The sequence below is a fragment of the Oryctolagus cuniculus genome, chromosome 2 (genome assembly GCF_051225735.1).
Source record: "Oryctolagus cuniculus isolate XC-2025 breed Fujian yellow rabbit chromosome 2, ASM5122573v1, whole genome shotgun sequence".
Taxonomy (NCBI): domain Eukaryota; kingdom Metazoa; phylum Chordata; class Mammalia; order Lagomorpha; family Leporidae; genus Oryctolagus; species Oryctolagus cuniculus.
Genome location: NC_142868.1, coordinates 135079204 through 135099879, shown reverse-complemented (window position 1 = coordinate 135099879; position 20676 = coordinate 135079204). Strand labels below are relative to the sequence as shown.

General features: G+C 57.0%; 1 protein-coding gene across 5 annotated transcripts in view; it reads right to left on the bottom strand.

Moving 5' to 3' along the window:
• The window catches only part of SFXN5 (sideroflexin 5), a 122661-nt gene that overhangs the window by 11702 nt on the left and 90283 nt on the right, over positions 1-20676 (bottom strand). For 2 of the 5 annotated variants that reach the window (XM_002709756.6, XM_089327545.1), the window contains 3 exons: positions 14560-14675; positions 13312-13397; positions 5576-5693 (listed from right to left, as the gene is read on the bottom strand). In XM_002709756.6, coding sequence (XP_002709802.1) covers positions 5576-5693; positions 13312-13397; positions 14560-14675 — 320 coding nt within the window. Of the gene's footprint in view, positions 1-5575; positions 5694-13311; positions 13398-14559; positions 14676-20062; positions 20128-20676 lie in introns of those variants that run through there. The other 3 variants (XM_017340676.4, XM_051837500.3, XM_089327549.1) reach the window with 3 other exon arrangements.

Genomic DNA, 20676 nt, shown 5'->3' with positions numbered 1-20676 from the left:
GCAGCCACAAGGAATCCAGGGAGGGAGAGAGAGGCACAAAGAAAGCCGCCACAGAAACAGAGGTGGGGCGCCGGGAGGGGCCGGGGCCGCGCACTGCTTCCTGCTCCAAGGGGACACGAGGTTCATTAAGGACTGGAAGCGCTCCCACATAGCGAGCTCCGGCTGGTGGAGCTGCAGACATTCGCCACAGCCTGGTCCTACCTCTGTGGCAGCCAAGCCTGTGGCACTGGAGAGGGGACCCTGGGGGACGTGAGCCACCAGCGTGTGTGTGTGTGTGTGTGTGTGTGTGAGGGGGTTGGGAAGGAAGGACAGCAGTGCCCACAGTCACCTGGAGGGCAGAAAGGCCACCACAAATCAGCCCCCACGCACACGCCACATGGAGGCCTCCACAGCCTACTGGACCTGAAGTGGCCCTGGCCGGCACGCACGCAGCCCTCTTTATCTGCATCATCCTGCCCATCTGCACCTGAGCTCTGTCTGCCCCACGGGGAGCTGTTACGCGGTCATCATCCCAGAAGTCTTTGTAGGCTAGGGAACAGAATCTGGTGCTGACAGCCCGTCCACGCCTGGGGACAGCCAGGCTGAGCAGGCCTTGGCCATCGTCCCTCAGTGGCTCTAACCTCCAGGTCCCAGGACCCACCAGGGCAGACCTCATGCTGTCTGCCTGGGCAACGGGACTGGAGTCCAGAAGGAGGCCAGAGCCTGACACTACTTCCCTGATCCAAATTCTAAGGCGGTTTCCAGCCCCACCTGTTGGTTCCCAGGCCCCTCCTGCTCCTTCCTCTGCTCTAGATTAGAAAGCAAGGACACAGACACTTTCTGCAGAGGTCCCTGTGAAGATGGACACCGGACGAGAGCCCCAGATGCCCTAACTGATAAGTTAGCACCCAAGGCTCTGGTGCGCAGCCAAGGGCAAGGGGTGGGCAGGTTGCAGAGGGCTACAGGATCCTCTGTCTGGGTGCAAAGCCCACTCAATCAGTACAAACACTGGACCTGGGGGTAAGCACTTGGCTTGACGTGCCTCAGTTTCCCCATGTGTAAACAAGGAGCCCTACCTCATAGGACTGTCGTCCTTTGGGCCCCTATTTCCCTACCACAGTCAACCAGGCCCCTCCCTCGTCGGCCCCAGGGACCACATGGCAGCCATGCCTTCCCACCCTTGGGGCTAGCAGCCTTCCCTCTACATCACTGCCCTCCCTCCAAGCCCCTAACCCTCCTCTCACAGTGAGGGACACTTCCTCTGCCGTTCTCCTGGTTTCCCAGCCCAGAGCTCGCTTCTCCATGAGGAAACGTGAGTATGACCATTTTGCCTACCAGACTTCCAGGCCTGGCTGCCTGAGCCAGCTGCCAAGCCCCAGCTCCTCCCAGTGCCCTCTGCAGGAACTCCCTGTGCAGAGAGCCCCCTCCTCCTTGCAACGCCCCTGTCCTAGGCTTACATGAAGCCACGCCACCTGAGCACTCTCCCTTTCTTGCTGGTCACTCTTTTTCCCACAGTGAGCTCCTCCCCTCCCTGGGCTTCAAGTCCCTCCGCCCACTGAGGCTTCCTTGTCGCCAACCAAAATCTCTCCCCAGAGCCACAGAGGCACACATCTGTTGACATAACATTGCTTGACCCCCAGCCTTACCATGGACTTAATACAGTAAAGCACACAGAGTTCCCAGCACGGTGCTGGCCTGGTAGACGCTCAGTAATCGGTAGCTATGATTAGGATTATTTGGCCCCCACCACCATCGTAACAGGCAGAGATCCTCATTTGTAAACTCTCTCGAAGGATTTGCAGGGAGCCCTGAACCTCTTCCCTCAACTTCTGGGGTTAGGGAGTCAGAAACCGTGCACCAATCACCGCAGGCCAGCCGTTCTAGGAGCCAGAGCCTAAACTCCATCTCCACCAATTAATTAACTAGTGTTCCAGTGATTACTTCTGTTGACAGCCTTGGTGGCTTTTGGCAAGGCTGGGTCAGCCCAAGCAAGTCCAGACTCATTGTAGCAAATCCCACTGGCAGCGGGGACGGGAGACGAGATCCCTACACAGCAGAAGCACACCTCGTTAGGGAGGATTAATTGAGAGGATTCGTGGGGAACGAGGTCCCCTCAGCCAATCGGCGGAGGGCCTCAGTGCCTGGCTCACAGACAGGCCTCAGAATACCCCATGGTACCCAAGCCAGCCCTCATCCTGCAGGGGTGGACACAGCTGAGGAGCGAGCTCTCAAGATCACGCCCCTTCTCTCCCTTCCCAGAGGACAAGGATTTACGGGATGACTGTACTCTTCCCAGTGCTGAGAAAGAGGCTTGGGTTGCAGTAAGAGAGACTCTGGTTAGGTGTGCAGAAGAACTAACTTGCGGGTCTACATGAGGAAGGCATGGGGAGAGAGGGGCCTGGACTTTGACGTGGAGCCTCTGCAAGGTCAGGGCAGCTCACTTGGGGTCATCAGAGCTGGAGGCTGGTGCAGGCGGGTGGCAGCCCCCTCCCCACTACTTGCCTCTTGAAGCACACCCAGCACCTTCCCCACCGCAGTGTGGCCCCAGCCCTCTCCTCTCTCTGCTGCCTCCCACCCCCACCCCAGGACAGCTGCTGTGGGTTGTCCCCAGAGGTTCACATGCTAGAGGCTGAGCCCCCAGTGCGTCCGTGTTGAGATGGTGGAACCTCTGAGAGGTGTGGCCTCGTGGAAGGCAGTTAGGTCCGAGAAGGGATTGACACTGTTCACACATGCAGTAGATCCGGAGAGAGCTGGTTGCGGTAAAGCTCCCCACATCCCTGGGCCCTTCTGCTGTGGTCAGTTCTCTTTCTGCTTCTCCGCCATGCTGCTTGGACCATGAGCCCAACACACCTCTTTTCTATATACAGCGCCCAGCCTCAGGCATTTTGTTACAGCAGCAGAAATGGACTAAGACTGTAGACAGGCGCTTGGGAGAGGCGAGAAACCTAGTCCCAGAGATCCAGCGGAGGCGGCAGCACTTCCTGCTCTGCACCGGGAGTGTGGCCCTCCGGCCTTCCGGTCACATCAGCCCCACCCAGGGCTAGTTCTGTGGCTGCCCTGGGCCTCCGCTTCCCTGGCAGAGCTGGAAGGCAGTGAACTGGAAGGCCCTAAAAGTCCTCCCAACCGGGATGGTCTCCGACTCCGTGCTGCGGACTCTGCCCTGGGTGGCCCTGTGCTGGCAGGGGGAGCTGTGAGAGCCGCCTGAAGCTCAGCGCACAGGGCGCCTACAAGCACCCAGGTGATTTGGATCCTCGCCTTGAACCCTGGACCCCGGCTGACTTCTCGGGGACAGGTAGCAGCTTCAGGGAGCACCCGAAGGGGAAGGGGATGCCAAGGACCACTGAGGAATGCCATCTGTCCCATCTGCACAACTGCTAGGCTGCCTGGGTTCTCAGCCCCCTGGGCCTCCCTGGACTGCAGCTTTCCCAGGCTGGGCAGTGGCAGGAGCCTCCCTGTCCTCACTACAGCTGGCCTGGGCCCTCTGGGCATGAAGCAGTTGCTGGCACAGATCAGAGTTCAGATCATAGCCTGCTGTGTCCTGTGTGGCGTCCCTCAAGACAGGAGCCTCACCCGCCACCTTCACCTCCTCCGGGGCTCAGGGAGGGAGATGACTCCAGTGCTCACCCACCAAGGACCCTGGGGGCCTGGAAGCTGGGTCCCTACCCCCTCTTCCAGGCCTCACAGCCGGGGTCTAGCATCGTCTCCCTCAACTTCTCTCCAGGAGCTGCAGGGTCAGTCCTGAGATCACAGACGCCATGCTGGCTCACTCCTACCAGCACTCAGTTTGCTCCTTGGGTCTGCCCCGCACACAGTGTCCTGCCCTCTCCACTTCCAACCCAGCATAGAGCACAGGTCCAGCGCTGCCCCACCTGCCTGTCTCCTTACCAGACGCCCTGCCCACCCTGCCTTGCAAAATGGGGTTATGTGGGGCACGAAGGGTGGGGGCCCTGTAGCTCATCCCCCAACTGGCTGCCCCAGTCCCTGCCCCACTCCACCCCACCCCATGACCTTACCCCTCTGCTGACCCTCCACCCTGCACAACCCACCAGACTTCCCCGCCACCCGCAATCAGCTGTTTCCCCCATGGCCGCCTCCTAGTATCTCAAACCTTCTCCAAGCCCTCAAACCTCGTCTACCCTGCCCCTCCCTCCTTTCCTCTGTGCTGTCACGGAACACAGAAGCCACCAGAACAACTCCCTCCACTTCCCCACCCCAATTTCATCTGCCCCCTCTCCTCTGCAGCCTGCTGGAGTGGGAGGGGCTCGCCCCCAGCAGAGGCCCTGGATCCCCGCCCTGTCCCCCCCGCCTTCCCCTTCACAGTCACACAGCTGCTGTCCCTCCCATGGAAAACATGGAAAATCAGCTACGGCAAAGCCTCTCTTGGTCCCACGGGGGACTCTGCTTGTCTCATTTCCCTGGTGCTGAGCTGCACCTGTCACCTGGGCCCCTTCCCCCAGGGAACAGGACCGGCCCTCATTGCCCAAGATGCCGATGGACACTCTTCAACTTCCTGGGGCACTGAGCTGTGGGCAGCCACTACCCCTGGTCCCACCTGGCCTGGGCCTGCCCTGGCCCTGCAGCCTCAGGGACTCCAGAGCGAGAGCAGCTTCCCGCAGGGCACTTCCGCTTGCCTGTTCCCAGGCTCCTCGCCCCCATGGACCCCTCCAGCTCCCTCTTCCACCCTGCTCCATCCTGTGACCTGGCCCCCACACCTACCTGGTTGTACAAAACTCGAAACCCAGGCATGCATCCTGCCGGCTCCCTCTCCCTCCCACCACACACAGTCCCTCCTCACCCTCCCTTACAGGGCCCCCTTCTCTGGACGCCTGTTGCCAATAGCCTGGTCCAAGCCGCTATGGTCTCCGGCTGGATGCCCGCCACAGCCTCCCGATGGCTCCTTCTCCAGAGCTCCGGCTCCTACTCGGGATGCAGCTCCAGGGTCCACTCCAAATCAGGACATCAACCATCCACTCTGATGTCCACTCTCCCAATACCACCTGGGCCCAGCTCCCCAGCCTGGCCTCCCTTATCTGGCTCTGCTCTGCTTAAGCTCTCAGGACATGCTGAGTGCCGCCTTACCCTAGAACCTCCCCCCAGCTCCCCCAGTCCGTGTGTCCCCCCACATCCCTTCTCGCTGGGTCCCAGGGAAATGCCACCTTCCTGCAGGCTGAGTGTGATGTACTGTCCCCTCTTCTAGGCGCAGCTGAACTTCCCCCATCCCAACAGTCCTTGTTCCTCATTTGCTATTCCCTGTGCAATTCTTTTTTTTTTTTTTTAATTTATTTGACAGATAAAGTTAGACAGTGAGAGAGAGAGAGAGAGAGAGAGAGACAGAGAGAAAGCTCTTCCTTCTGTTGGTTCACCCCCCAATTGACCGCAAAGGCTGGAACTATGCTGATCTGAAGCCAGGAGCCAGGTGCTTCCTCCAGGTCTCCCATGTGGGTGCAGGGGGCCAAGCACTTGGGCCATCCTCTGCTGCCTTCCCGGTTCTAACCCAGTGCCTAGCACAGAGCTCAGGAGTCAGCGCTGAAAAGGTACTTGCTAACAAATGACTGAAATACCCTGCCATTACCCACCCGCTCCCAGCTCCACTGACCTCCGACATCTGCGGGAAGAGGCTGATGGCCAGTGGCAGGGCCAGGCCGAAGGCAGCCAGGCACACGAGGCTCTGCACAGGGAGGAGCAGCCGGGGGCGCGCCTGCAGGAGAGCAGTTCTGTGGGGAAGAGAGAGGAGGAGCTTCATGAGGCCTGAAGATGGAGCAGGCTGCCACTAGCCCTCATGCTGGGTCCCAAGCAGTCTCGGGGCCAGGGCAGCGTGGTTCTGGGCCCAGGGTCAGGCATTAGTGAAGTAGATGTGGCAGAATTATGTCTTCAGGGCTTGCCTCCATTGACACCCCTAAAGCCCAAGCCCTGCCTGGAAGCACACTGCCGGCCAAATTCTAAACATTTGCAGGGCACCCACCCACCATGTGTCTAGCCCTGTGCCAATAAGGTCCCAAGAGAGGGAGAAGACAGAAGACTCTGCCAGCCCCTGCTCCCAGGGAGACACACGCGGGAGTAAGACCACTTTCAAAGGCAACACATGGTGAAATGAACCAGAGCAGGTGCCAAGTTCAGGGAGGAGACAAAGCATGTGCACCCCCACACACATGAACATGTAAGCACATGCACTCACACATATGTGTGCATATATGCAGGCACACAAAGGTGCACACACATGCACTCATAAGCACAGGCGCACATATACTCACACACATGTACCCGCACGGCCTGAGGAGGTCATCTTCGGTGTCCAGGAACAGAACACACCCCTCTGGCCTCCTTTCAGCTCTACCCAAGAGTCACAGAGAGGGAGAGTGATTTGCCCAAGGCCAAGCCTGCAGGGGGCCGGCAGGCGTGGACTCCCGACTCCCTGGAAGTGCTGTCACCTCAAACAGCTCCTGGCTCCCTGCTGCGGGCCCCTTTGTCAGCTCTGCCTCCAGCATGACCCACCTGGCACCTGCTCCCTGCAGGGAGCTGTCATTCCTGGGCCAGGAGGGAATAGGGAAACCTTCCTCCAGGGCCCAGGGTCTTCCAGCTCCAGGACAAAATGGGCTCCCCAGGGCAGAGGTCACACCAGCTGCCCAATACACCTTCACCACATTCACCAGGGATCTCCCTTCTGCACAATCCACAGGCAGGATCTTTAAGCCAGGGCCACAGGCACTCACCTGGGGAGACCTGGAGGTGCCAGCAGCATGGACGACTGGACTAAGTGCAAGGGGGCACGTGGCAGACACTAAAACTTGAGACAGGGAGGCAGACTGGACAGTCAAGCCCCCTGGGAGGAATGCCTAGTATCTCAAGGCCTGTGGGATATGGCTTTAGTTCCCTTTGCTCTGAAGATAAACAGGCCCCCTGCTTGGACCAGGCTGACACCAGGGGCCAAGGCTGACCCAGACTGACCCGTAGCTCCATATACACTAATTAGAATATCTTAGCATGCTCAATAACACACCTACCAGCTGCCAAGATAGGAAACATGGGACCATACAAGGAGCAAAAAGGGGCAGTAAATAAATCCTGAGAAATCTCCACCTGCCTGCCTACCAGAAAAAAACATGAGTATTCTGCCCCTTTATTAGTAGGTACCTCCCCTTTCATAACGGCCCTTAGAACGTAAAACATGGCTCAGGCCAGGGCCACTCCCCTCCGAGTGGGCCCCACCCTGTGTGCCCTGTGTGTGCAGTGTGCATCTTCGCTTTCTCAAGAAACACTTGCTGCTCGCTATTCACTGTCCTCCAACACACTCCTGAATTCTTTCTTGAAGCAAAGTCTAGGATCTAGGTACCCCCAAGCCCTCACTGTCTGATCTCTATAACTGCATCCACGTGACCATCAAGTCAGGGGTCTTTCCCCTCCTCCAAGAGAGCCAGGCTCAAGGCAGGCAAGATGGGGGCATTGTGGGAACAGGAAGACCCTACACCATCCTCACCTCCTGAGGCAAGAATCTCAGGGCACCTGGCCCTGACCAGGTGGTAACAGAATGTACATGGAGTGGCCCGGGACAGCTAGGTAAGAAGGCATACTCCCCAGGGCCCCCTACCCATGACCCCTGACTCAGCTGGTGTTAGACATGGGCTCTGCATGCCCACAGTCCCGTTAAGTGCTCAGTACCTGCACAATGGTTGCGGTTCCCACCTGCCTAGACCCCCAATCTGTCCAGCCGAGGAGGGAAGCCTGGGTGGAGCCACTGGAGAGTGGTTTCTGCAACAGTAAGAGCCACAGAGACAGAGGCGCCGGAACCAAGCTCACATCCACTGGGCCTCCTCATCCTCTCCCAGGCTAGGCCATGCAAGCCCCACACCCTCCCCGCGCTCAGCGCAGGGCCTTGCTGGTTTCCTTAGGAGTACCGAGGGGCTGCAGTAAGCCTGAAGCAGACCAGCTGGCTTTCAACTCAGGTCAACTTCTCCAGCAGGGCAAGGATAGAGGGACACCTGGCTCATTCTCCAAACTTGCATGTGGGAGTTCAGAGTCCCTGCTCCCAAGAGACTGTGGCAGGAGGGTGTGAAGTCCCCATAGGCACAGCCCTAAGGGTCACTGAGGGTAGGCAAGGGTGGGAGGGAGAAAAGAGTAAGGGGCAGGCCATGGGCTCAACCCCTGAGACCTTCTGATGGAGACACTGGATCGCTCCCCTGCCACAAAGGGCTGTGGCCTCAGTCCCTGTCTCAGGTGTGATTGGTTGAAGTCCCCACTGGCGAGGAAGTACAGGAAACCCCAGGGCTGTCTAAACTCCCAATTCAGGAAGAAGGGAGACCCAAGGCTGCGGCTGCGAGGGAGGCTGCGGCCAAGCAGGAGTCTTGAGTCCCAGCCCAGAGCAAGCAGGCGGGAGAGTGAATACAGCAGGCTGGGGGAGGGGAGGAGGAGAGGGAAATGGCAGGAAGGGATTGGAAAGGCAGCTGGGGGAGTTAAAATATGCAGATGGAGAGATGTGCAAATGCCTGGGAGAAAGGAAAGACCCGGATCCCAGGAAGAGATGGAGGCTGTGGGAGCGGACTCGGAGACCCACCACCAGGGTGTGGTCTGGTCCCTGACCCAGCTTCCAGGATGCAGCCTGGTGCCTCTGCAGCCCTTCCTCACCCCAAGGCCAGCGATGCAGGAGAGGGAGCCGCAGCCCCCTGACCCAGCACAGGCCTCTGCCTCTGAGCTGGGAGGAGGCTGATCCCAGCCCTGGGTCTAAAACCAGCTTCCTACTCAGCCTGGATGCTGAGCTCATGCCATGCTGCAGTGGGACAAGGGGCTGCACCCTATGCCTGCCTGCCTGTGTGCACACCCCCCCGCCCCCCATAAGGCAGCCCACCTCTGGGCTGGGTGAGTCCCAGCTTCTGACTTGAGACTCTTCTGAGCTTCCCCACTCCCCAGCCCTGCTCCACCCCTGCCAAGGAAGCCCGGGCCCTGGGTTCAGTGAGCTCCTCCTGCAGAGAATAAACTGAGACCAGAGGAGCCAGGTCCCAGCCCCTGGCCTGCCACACAACAGCTGGTCTCCCCCACCGCGATGCATTCCTTCAGCACTTGTAGCACAGCTAGTTTGCGCTCCATTAATTTGCAAGTAGGCTGCTTTGTAAGTGTTCTTTTGTCTTTTTCTCCCTGGCAGTCTGGACTCCCTCACCCACCTGGGACTCCCAGATCGTGGGGGCTGCCACTCCCATCAGCCTCCTCAGCAGAGGCCCCTGCCAAGGACCTGAGAGGGGGTACCCATGGCAAAGGCCCAGTGAGCCCAGCGGTGAAGGGGTAGGGTCCGCGTTTTCCAGGTGGAAAACTGATGCTGAGGGAGGCTCCCTGACCACATTAGATTGGCAGGAACCCCAATTTCATTTTCCTACCGAAGGTCTCATCTGGCTCTGCCAGGTTGCCTTGCCTCTTCCACCACACCGTCCTGTGGTTAGCGTCTTTGGGGGCACAGGGAGGGTCTCATTCACCCTAATAGTCCCAAAGCAACTCGGGTTGGACTCTCTCCTACCTCTGATGCCCCCCAGAAGCTCCAGGCAAGAACCAACCAAACACAAGGCTGCAAGGAGCACCAAAGGTTAAGCTGGGCTTCTTTGGACCCTGAACTCAACCAGTCCACAGGCACCCAGACCTAGGCTGGGGAGGTTCAGAACTAGCATAATCTGCACCTCCTGTGAGCCCAAAGCCAAGGTTAAGCCATCAAACTAGTTGGACACTAACCATCACTCCATGTTCTGCAAGCACAACTCAGATGCCAAGTGAGAAGGTGTCACAGCTCCTCCTTCCTCCGTCAGTCCCTACAGGACAGGTCCCTGGACGGCACTAGCTGACCCAGCTTTCCCCACCCACGGCGGTAGTTCTCAGGGTAACTGTAGAATATGTCAGGCACGCAACATCCGAGAACAAGCCCTGCTCTGCTTCTGCCCTTCCAAGAAGAGACATCCAGCAACACGTTAGCCCAGCAATCCTGGCTGTTCCTGGTACAAAACCCAGGGTGGAGAGCCTGCAGGAGCTGCAGTGCCAAACAGGACCAGGGCAGAGGAGACTCCTCGCTCTCCTGCGGGCAGCCTTCCCGAGGTGTGTGTGTGGGAGGCTCCCCGTGAGTCCTACGCTTCCACTGCCCTCGACACCCCTCTGTGCATAGTAAAGTTCCTTCACTGAACGTGTCACGTCAGGGTCCCGTCTCACCAGCTCACGCAGGTGACAGAGCCACTGGTGCATGCGAACCTGCCTCACAGGTCCAGGGCTCAGCAGTCTCGAGGACAGACAGGCCGTCCTCCTTGTGTGTACTTGCAGTTGCTGGTATTTGGGGACAACCTCAGTTCACGGAGGGGGGTGGGGGGGAACTATGGATACAAGGGTCGGGGGTACAAGAGTGATTGACCTCCTAAGTCTCTCTAATTTTGTTGCTGGTTCATTTGCTGAAATCCCAGTGCCATACCCGTGCCTAGGGACTCCCAGAGCACCACCCTCTCCCTAAACTGTGGGAGGGGCTCATCTCCCGGGTGGGCACACACAGCCCCTCATCAGCCGGCCACCACGAACACGCTTCACTTTGGCCAGGCTCGACTCCACAGCATCCACACAACAGGCCTCCACCCTGGCCAGCAAGCGCCCCTTCTGCAAACCCTGTGCTGCTCTCAGAGCCGGCCGTGGTCCTGCTGCAGGGCCTGTGTGCTGCCTCCTGCCAAGGTCACCTTGGCCCTGGTACATACTGCCTGGTCTCTCCTGCAGCTGCCCTGGGTCGGGGCGGGGGGTGGTCTCATCCAACTCTCCTATAAAAATGGAGGCTCCCCACAGCCAGGCCTCAAGTCTGCTCCTTCCCTGGCTCCATGCAACACAAGACTCAGACACACGCCAATCCGACCTGCAGTCCTCAGGGGCAGCCAGTGTGCCACGAGGAGCCCAGGTTCCACAGCCCGTTCCTGAGCCATTGAGGCTGTGCCACGTCCTGGTGTGTGACCCCAGGCAGGCGGCACAGCCTCCCTTTCCTCGTCTGTGAAATGGGGATATCTCATCCCTTCCCAGTGTGGCGAGAGCTTTCGTTCATTTATTCTACAAACACTGGGCACCTGCTGTGTGCTGGGAGCTGGCCCACCTCTGAGCAGGGCAGCACGCACAGGGTTTCCCTGCCCTCATGGACAGTCTCTCCTCGTGGAGCAGATAATAAACCAGAGCATCAGATGCTGGTGGGTGGTTGTCTTCTTTTTAAATGTTAACATTTTTGTATTTTTATTTGAATGGTAGAAAGGGGCCGGCGCTGCGGCGAAGTAGGTTAAAGCCCTGGCCTGAAGTGCCGGCATCCGATATGTGCGCCAGTTCGAGACCCGGCTGCTCTACTTCTGATCCAGCTCTCTGCTGTGGCCTGGGATAGCAGTAGAAGATGGCCCAAGTCCTTGGGCCCCTGAACCCACGTGGGAGACCCAGAGAAAGCTCCTGGCTCCTGGCTTCGGGTTGGTGCAGCTCCGGCCGTAGCAGCCAATTGGGGAGTGAACCAGTGGATGGAAGACCTCTCTCTCTCTCTCTCTCTCTCTGCATAACTCTGACTTTCAAATAAATAAATGAATCTTTAAAAAGAAAGAAAGGAAGGAAGGAAGGAAGGACGGACCAAGAGACACGAGGACAGAGAGACAGAAATTTCCCATCCACTGGTTCACTCCTTAAATGTCCACAATAGCCATGGCTGGGTAAAGCCAAAGCCAAGATCCAGGAACTCAATCCAGGTATCTCATGTGGGTGGCAGGGACCCAAGTACTCGAGCCTTCACCTGCTGCTTCCCAGGGTGTGTGTTAGCAGAATGCTGGGCTGGGGAGGGGAGCTAGGACTTGAACCCAGGCAGTCCAATGCAGGATGCAGGTGTGCGAAGTGGCTTTTCAACCACTGCACCAAACACCCACCCATGTGGTTGCTGTCCTCTGGAGGCGGTGGCAAGGCGAGGGAGGACCTCTTTGAGGAAGTGACATTTGGGCACAGACCTGACTGGGAAAGAACTGGGATGTAGCAAGTGCTTAATTGATGTTAGTATCATGGCAACGTTTCCCAAAGAGAAGCCTTGGCCCCAGGATGCCAGAGGGGTGTCTCCTAGCCCTGTCCTTACCGTGCACCCCTAATCTCAATCACTGCACTGGAGAGAGGTCCCTTCCTCATATTCCCCACACAAGCCAGGGGTCTGCACCTCACACCCCTTCCCGTGCCTTTCTCCTAGGTCTACCCTAATCCTCAGGGCCTGTCCAGACCCGTAGGAGGGTCTGCCCTGGCGCCTCCTCCCTCTCTGCTCAGCCTTTGCACAAGCAGCATTTTGGTATCTGTGACTCAACCTCACACTCACTAATGAACACTCGATTACTGCTGCTGTTACATTCCCTTAATTATTCTTCAAGATTTGTTAGAGAGAGAGAGAGAGGGAGACACAGAGAATTTCCCATCTGGTGGTTCACTCCCCAAAAGGCTAGAGGTGGTCAAGGACAAACCCAGGAGCCAGGAACTCCATCCAAGTCTCCCCTGTGGTGGCAGGGGCCTAAGTCCTTGGGCCATCTTCCGCTGCCTTCCAGAGTGCATTATCAGGGAGCTGGACTGTAAGCAGGGCAGCAGATAGCAGAACCAGCAGTCATGCCGGATGTCAGTGTTGCAAGCGGAGGCTTAACCTGCTGCATCACAATAATGGCCCCTACCTTATCTATTGTTTTAAGTCATGACAAATATGTGTTCTCAGAAACATCTCTGAGGGAGACTGGGAGTTTAGCCTAGTGGTTAGAAAACCCACGTCCACACCAGTCCCTGAGTTAAATACTCAGCTCTGGCTCCTGACTCCAGCTTCCTGGTAGCCAGCAGTGATGATGGCTCAAGTAATTGGATTCCTGCCACCCACACAGGAGACCTGGATTGAGTTCCCAGCTCTTAGCCCTGACCCTAGCCTGGGCCCAGCCTTTGAGGGTATTTGAGGAGTGAACCAGTAAATGGAAGCTCTCCCTCTGTCTGTCACTGCCTCTCAAATAAAAAAAAAAATAACCTCTGAGGGAGGCAAAGCAGTTACTACTATGTGTATTTTCTAAGGGGAGAAACAGGTTCAGTGAGGTGGTGACTGGGCTCATGCTGGGTACCTTGCAAGGGGTGGCACTGACCCCAAATCGAGTCTTCTCACCAGTCCTCAGAGTCTGTCTTCAAAAATGGTTGGTCCTGCACTGTTCACTAGCACAGTGGGCACATACACGCACACGCACGCACACGTACACACAGGCACACATATCCACATGCTTCCAGAATGGCCAGTTGCTCAGGGCAGGGCAGCAGTGCCCGGCAGAGATCCCCACCAGCTGCCCCTCTGTCCCGGAGGCCCCTACTCACTTCTCCAGCATGGACATGACGATCGGGGGTAGCACCAGGATGGGCATGGGCAGGACCACTCGCGTCAGTGCCGTCTCCAGCAGGGCCTGAGGAGCAAGCAGAGGCTGTGGTGAGAGGGCTCCCACGGGCACTGTCACCCACCTGGCAGCAAACCCGCGCCGGGAGCTGAGTGCCACCACCCAGCACATCTGGCCGGGCAGGATTACTCGTGGTGTCGCTCACGACGCCTATTATGAACGACAGGAAAAAGCCAGCCTTGGGTCAGGACCACACACATCTGAGAAGAACTGCAGGCTGGGCTCACCGTCCGCACAGGAAGCACTGCCCACAACCGCCCTCCCTCACAGAGCCGGCAAAGAGGACAGGACTGGGGCGGCAGATTGGGAGCGAGCAGGAAATTGAGAATCGACCCCCTCTGATAAGGGGCCCAGGGCTGAGAAGTGCCCACAGGACCTTGGGCCCTCCGTGCTCAGCCTCTGGGAGGCCTGGGAGAGCTCCCTTACTCTCCTGAACAGGTGTGGCTGTGATGTGGGGGCCCCGAGCCTGAGCTGGCCCTTGGCCCTCCCAAACCTGGGGGCAAGGGGAGGTCAGCGATTAAGAGGGGCTTCTTCCTGGATGGCTGTCACAGGGGTGAATGCCCAGCCTCCTCTGTACTGACTCCCCCCAGTCCCAGCACCCAGAGGAGAGCTCAGGGCAGCAGGATGAGCCACTAGCCCCATCAGGAAGCCAGCTGGGAAAGCACAGATGACGGACAAATGGACCGGATGCTTTTCTTTTTTTCAATTACAAGTGCAATTCAAACCACAAACCACTCGCCTCCCAGCCTCCTTCTTACCCAGGAGCCCAGAAAGGCCCAGAGCAGCAGGGCACTGAGTCCTGGGGAGGGAGAAGGCGGCTCTGGGGGTATCGCCTCTGTCCTCACCAATTAGCACCTGCTCAGGGTGAGGGATCCCAGGAGAAGCCGGGTCCTGGGAGGGCTGGGACAAGAGATGGGGATGTTTCACAGCAGCAGCAGGAGAGTGGGGAGAAGCAAGGGGCTGTCCAGAGACCAGCTTGGCTGGAGCCAACCAGAAGACCTAGGGCTCATCCAAAGGGGAGGTGGGGGTGGGGTGAGGAGACCTGAACAAGGCAAACCTGGGGAGCTGCAGCTAAAAGCCCTGGAGCCATGAATATGCTGAGAAAACCAAGCCCCTCCCTGCTGCTGGCCTCCCCCCACCTCCCCCAGCTCTGAGCCCCTGGCCAACCCACGTGTCTGGCCGCGATCTTGGAGGAGCCCACGAGGTTGCCATCGGCATCCAGGACGTCAATCCCCTCCTCCAGCTCCCCGTACCGCATCAGGACCACGTTGCAGATGTTGGCACTGGCTGCAGAGAGAGGGGTGCAGGGAGCAGGAGTGAGGGGGGAGTCTCCAGGCTCCTCCTTCCCCCAGCCTCCTGGGGTTCTGAACACCTGGCGGCAGACACAGTGGGCAAGGTGGGGGCTCTGTCGTCTCTAGGGAGGGATCTGGGGGCCCCTGAGCACCTGGTGAGCCAAGGTGGAGAATCACCCAGTGTTAGGGAGGAAGCCACCAGGGCGTGGAGAGCAGCCACAGCTTGAGGCTGATGCTCCCTCTCCTCTTGGCTGCGGCAGCAGAAGCGCGCGCCTATCTGGGAGGGCCTCCTGTCCTGAAGACACAGCCCCTGGAGCCCAGTGTTTGCTGTCAGCACCTCAGTCCCTCCAGCCACCCCATCCTCTCTAGATGCCGGTACTCACTCATCCCGTCACGCCTCACAGTGAATCAACTCCAGAGAGCTACGTCCCCTCCCACAACCCCCGACAGCAGGTGCCAGAGCAGGCAGGAACCTCCGTGATCACCCAGCACCGCCCCCTCATCATATGGATGGAAAACGGAGGCTCAGAGAGGGGGAGTGATAGAGCTGAGGTCACACAGCAAAGTGGGACAGGGCAGAAAGGCAACAGGACAGAAACTTCTGGGTGCCCAGGAGCTGGGAGGCATGGGGGAGGCATGCAGGTCACGGCAGGCCTTTGACTGTCCCCCTCCCCTGTCTCAGCTGAGATCTCAGGACCTGGGCTGAGGGGGGCTCCCGGCTCCTTAGTTAAGTACTGGGTACAGAGTCAGGGGGCCACCTAGCTCGCAGGGAGCCTCTTGCTGCTCCCCTCACCTATGATGTGTGGTGGGGTATTGGCGCTGACCTCACCTGAACTCCTCCAACCCTGCTTCGGAATGAAAGTAGGGGGACAAGGGGGTGGTAGGTGGGTGGGAAGTGGGGGTGACAAATGCAGAGCCTGCCTGCTTCGTTCTCCCCCCAAAGCGCCTTGCTGTGTTTAAAGTTTTAATTTTTGCTAATTAATGTCAATTAATTTTGTATAATGAGTGTTTAATTTTGGGGAGTGTGTGAGCCTGGGAGCGACTGCAGTTCTGGGCTGTGAACGCTGATTAGCATCAACACCTGCTGCTTCCCCCTCCCTCCAGTGGGGGGGCACCGGGGTTTGGGGAGCTGGAGGGTGGTGAGGCCTAGTGGGCAGGCGCAGTGGGAGGCAGCACAGATGCCGCTGTTGCCCAAGCCAGCGACTGGAGGCAGGGTGGCCCAGGATGCTTGCAGCTGGGAGACAGGGCTCTGCAGGTGGGGGGGGGGCACGACCCAGGGGGCTCTGAGCTTCCATCTTCTGTTTCAGTCATTTTGGTGGGGAGGGATAAGCAGACGAGAGGACCGAGAGGCTGTGTAGGGTTTGGGAGACCAAATGCGGTTCTAAATGTGTTCAGAGCATACGTGCCATCTCTGAGCCTCTCTCCCATTCTGCACGACTCTGCAATGGGGACCATGGCAGACTCTGTGCCTGGGACTCGGCCCCGCACCCCTCTGGTCCCCACAGCAGGTGCACTCGCCCGGCATCAACATTGCCTTGATCTTGTCAGACATTTGGCCATGTCTGGAGGAGACTGTTTTGATGATCACAGTCTGGGGTGGGGGTGGGGTGCTCTGGCGTCTGTGGGCAGGGCCCAGGGAGGCTGCTAAACACCCTACAATGCTCAGGACAGATCGCCAACAAAGGGTTATGTGGTGCCAAATGTCAACGGTGCTGTGAGAGATTCTTGGCTGAACCACAGCCAGAGACTGACTGAATCAGGAAAGTGAATCAGGATAAGGGAATTTGGAGCAGCAGGGAATGTCCTAGAGGAGGGGTCAGGAGGCTGGGTTTGCAGCCATCTGGCCTTGGGTTCCAGTGCAGCTCCGACTCTGTGTCCCTCCTTGTTCACCCCCAAAGGCCTCTAATAGCAACTGCCCTCTAGTGGCAGTAGGGGTGCTCTGCAACCCCCAGAGGGCAGGGTGTGTGTGTGGGGGCGGGGGGGGGGGGGCAGACTTCAGTTCCCAGGAGACGCAGGAGAACTTCTGGAGGAGACAGTGGGGTTTTTTGCCCTCCAAAAAACCGTGCCATCACACCAACTCCACCACCTTTCCAGTAAGGGCAAGGTTACAGGAGCACGGCTCAGTGTTCTTGCACCCTTAAGGCCAAGGGCAGCCAGTCCACCAGGTGAACTTGAGCAGCTGCCACCCAGCTCCTGCTTGGCACCCCTGGCTGTGAACGATGGGGCAGCGTTTAGGGGTCCCCCACAGACTCCTCGGCTGCTGTACGAAATTACACAGAGATTCGGGCCCCATACTGCGCCCGGGCCAGGGGAGGGGAGCGGGGACAGCTCCAGTTGTGAATGTGGGGGAGATGGACAGAGTGTGGCAGAGCAGCCCAGGCCCTGGGGCAGCATCTCCCATCCTCCCCGTCTGTCCTCCCTGCAGTTTCCCACTGTGAAACGCAGGGCTAGCAGGGACAAATACAGAACCATGGGAGATAAGAGAACCCCCTCTGAATGATGGCAGCCTCAGGTCCAGGTCCTCCCTCGGAGCAGCCACAGGTCCTGCTGCCACCTTAGACCACACATGCTCACTCCCTGATGTCTTCTGTGCACTGTCCACGCCAGCTGTCCACTTGTTGAGCACCTGCTGCATGCACAGGCTACTGGGCATGCCTGCCTTTGAGCAGTGAGAACGCCAGCTGTTACAGTGGTTTCGCGGCTGTGGTCTCATCCAGAACCTTGGATTCTGCTGCATCCCTTTCAAGCCTTCCCTGGCCCCTCCCACCTCAAATCCAGCCCCCAAGACACCGACACTGAGACTCTCAACAAACAGGAGAGGAAACTGTGCACAGCCATGGGCTGTGGCTCTGCTTTCTAACACCTGGGCAACACCCAGTCATTAATTTTAAATGTTTATTTAGTTTCAACTACTTGAAAGGCAGAGAGAGGAGAGAGATTGATCTTTTCTCTGCTGGTTCACTCCCTAAATGCTGGCAATAACTAGCAGTGGGCCAGGCTGAGGCCAGGAGCCAGGAACTTCATGCAGGTCTCCCACATGGGTGGCAGGGGCCCAAACACTTGAGCCATCATCAGCTGCCTCCCAGGCAGAATTAGTAGGAAACTGACCTGGAAGCAGGGTAGCCAAGACTTGAACCCAGGTACTCAGATATGGATGCTGGCATAAGCACAGGCTTAACCCGCCGTGCCACACGCCTACCCCAAGATCTATTATTGACGGTATCAGCAGGTTAATTAAGCAGTCTGTTAGTGATAATGTTAAGAAAGCTGGCACATTTTCAACTCAGATTGACACCATTCAAGACTCAGGCATCAATGATGTTGGAGCAGCAACGCTGGGAGATGTCACGGGTTGAGACAGAGAGAAAAAGAAAGAGGCGAAGGCAGGGGAGGGGGGTAGCGAGAGAGTGCTACACGCTGATTGCAAGCTCAGTGTCAAGTCCTGAGGAAAACACGCTCCTGACTGCTGCAGATGTTCTCACATCCAGCCCATTGCGATGCAAAATCATGCAGATTGTGAGCAGCTAATGAAGCACCCGTGTTAGAGGGACGGCGTGGGCACAGGGAGAGAGCAGGAGAGGAGGACACGCGGGCCAGGAAGTTCTCCAGCATGAGAGCATGGGCAGTGCGCTCCTGAACAGACAAGGAGATCAACCCCGAATACCAGTCCTGCAACACAGACCCATCGGTGGGGGAAAGTCCCAGGGAAGGCCGCTCAGACGCGGAGGCGGATCCACGCGCTGCTGACCTGGGGAGGGTGACACACCAGCGCTCCTCAACTTCCAGACGCATTTCCCTATATTTTAATGTTTTTTTTTTAAATCATGATGTGCTCTACCATGGACACGGGGGTGGGTGGGTGGGGAACCTTGCCTGCTGCCCAACACAACTGCCAGTTCCTATGTGAACTTGGCCACGTGCGCAGATATCCGTTCATTCAAGTGTCACCTTAGCTGACCACAGCAATCCACACAGACTTTGAACTTAAACTTAGATTCCTAATTGTTGCCTAAAACATCTTTTTAAAACTTACACTATAATGGTGTATGGACATGAAAAGTTATTGTACATGCAGAGGATCGTCTGCCAGAAACCAAGCAATGCAATTAAAGGCAGTAGAAATTGCCAAACCATAGATAGCTCCCCTAAAGAAAAGCTTGCCCATATGCACAAAGAGACATTTACAAGGATGGTAATTATAGCACTGTTTGTAAGAGCAAATAATTAGAAACAACCTAAATGTCCACCATTAGGGAGCTCACACGGGAAGATCTCCAAAACAAACTGCAATGTGAGAACAGCTCCTGACTACGTCCAGGGCGGTCTACAGGGTTTAAGCCCCGCAGTCGGCAGATGCACAGAATACCTGTGCCGAAAGCCACCGCCCAGGCGTGGCGGGCTCCTGCCTCACAGCGCGGTCCCCTGGGGCGGGGAACTCAATGTGAGAGGGAGAAGTTGACAGACTGCCACTTCTTTACACGAAATCCCTCTGTATTATTGAGCTTTCACCATGAGAATGTAATCATGCTTTACTTACCTAAAAACTTCAAAGAAATTGCCAAACTTCTTGAAGAAGATCATAAAAAAATGTTAAACCAGCAGGGGCTGGCGCGGGTCCCACACTTAGGTATCTATACTCGTATGTTAGAACGCTTCCTAAAGAAGCTGATTAACTTCAAGAATATTTTTTCCTTTAAGTAAAGAAAAAAAACGTAACCACAAGTGAAACTAGATAGGAAATTCAGATGAAACATTCCTGATATTCTTTAACGTGCTTTGAAATTAGACTGTCAATTTTAAAAGGGTCAAGATTAGAAGCAAAGGTTACGAAAAGCAGCGGCAGCCACGATGCTGTGTTTAACAACCAAAATCCCAAACGGAATTAGAAAAGGTGAGGGAGACCAGCAGATGGAAGCTCGCACACTCGCTCTGTAATTCTTTCAAATAAATCAATCTTCAAACAAACAAACAAAAACCCGGTGAGGAAGGCCGGGTCCCCACCTGTCTGGGAGGCTTGCTCGCTCCTGCTGAGGACGACCACCAGTTACAGTCCTCTCCAGCAAGGCTGTTGTATTAATACACCGTGTAAATGAGCCATCTGAGAAGTACGGCATTCAAGGTTTATTGATAAACCATTATGATAAGAAGTGGGAAAGTGGGAGACAGAGTGAGTGTATATCACAAACAAAGGACTGCTAGCACTAATCCATAGCGGGCGTGGTGGTGGACTCCCAGCAGTTACTCCACCTCCAGATTAGTCCTCTCCTTCCAGTGCCTGGGCTAGGAGGCTACACATGACCCAGTCCTAGCCCACGAGGGACACGTGCTGGGGACTTCTGTGGGGAAGTCTCCTCCCACCGAAGAAAGGGGAGCAGGCACACAGCCTTCATCCTGCGGTTACTGTGGGGCGGGGCACGATGTTTGAAATTGCTGCCGCCATTTTACAGCTGTGGAAGGAGAAGCCAGAAGAGAATTTCTCCTTGTTTCAGCCAAAACATCCATCAAATATATAAAAAAATTATTAAGAATGGCCAGCACCGCGGCTCACTTGTCTAATCCCAGGTTCTAGTCCCAGTCAGGGCGCCAGATTCTGTCCCGGTTGCTCCTCTTCCAGGCCAGCTCTCTGCTGTGGCCTGGGAAGGCAGTGGAGGATGGCCCAAGTGCTTGGGTCCTGCACCCGCATGGGAGACCAGGAGGAAGCACCCAGCTCCGGGCTTCGGATCAGCGCAGCGCCGGCTGTAGCGGCCACATGGGGGATGAAGCAACGGAAGGAAGAGCTTTCTCTCTGTCTCTCTCTCTCTCACTGTCTAACTCTGCCTGTAAAAAAATTTTTTAAGAAAAAGATTCAATAATTAAAATCATAGAGGGATTGGTGTGTGGCACAGCAGGTTAAGCCACCACTTGTGATGCTGGCATCCCATGTCAGAGTGCCAATTTGATCCATTTCTGATCCAACTACTTGCTAATGTCCTGGGAAGGCAGCAGAAGATGGCCCA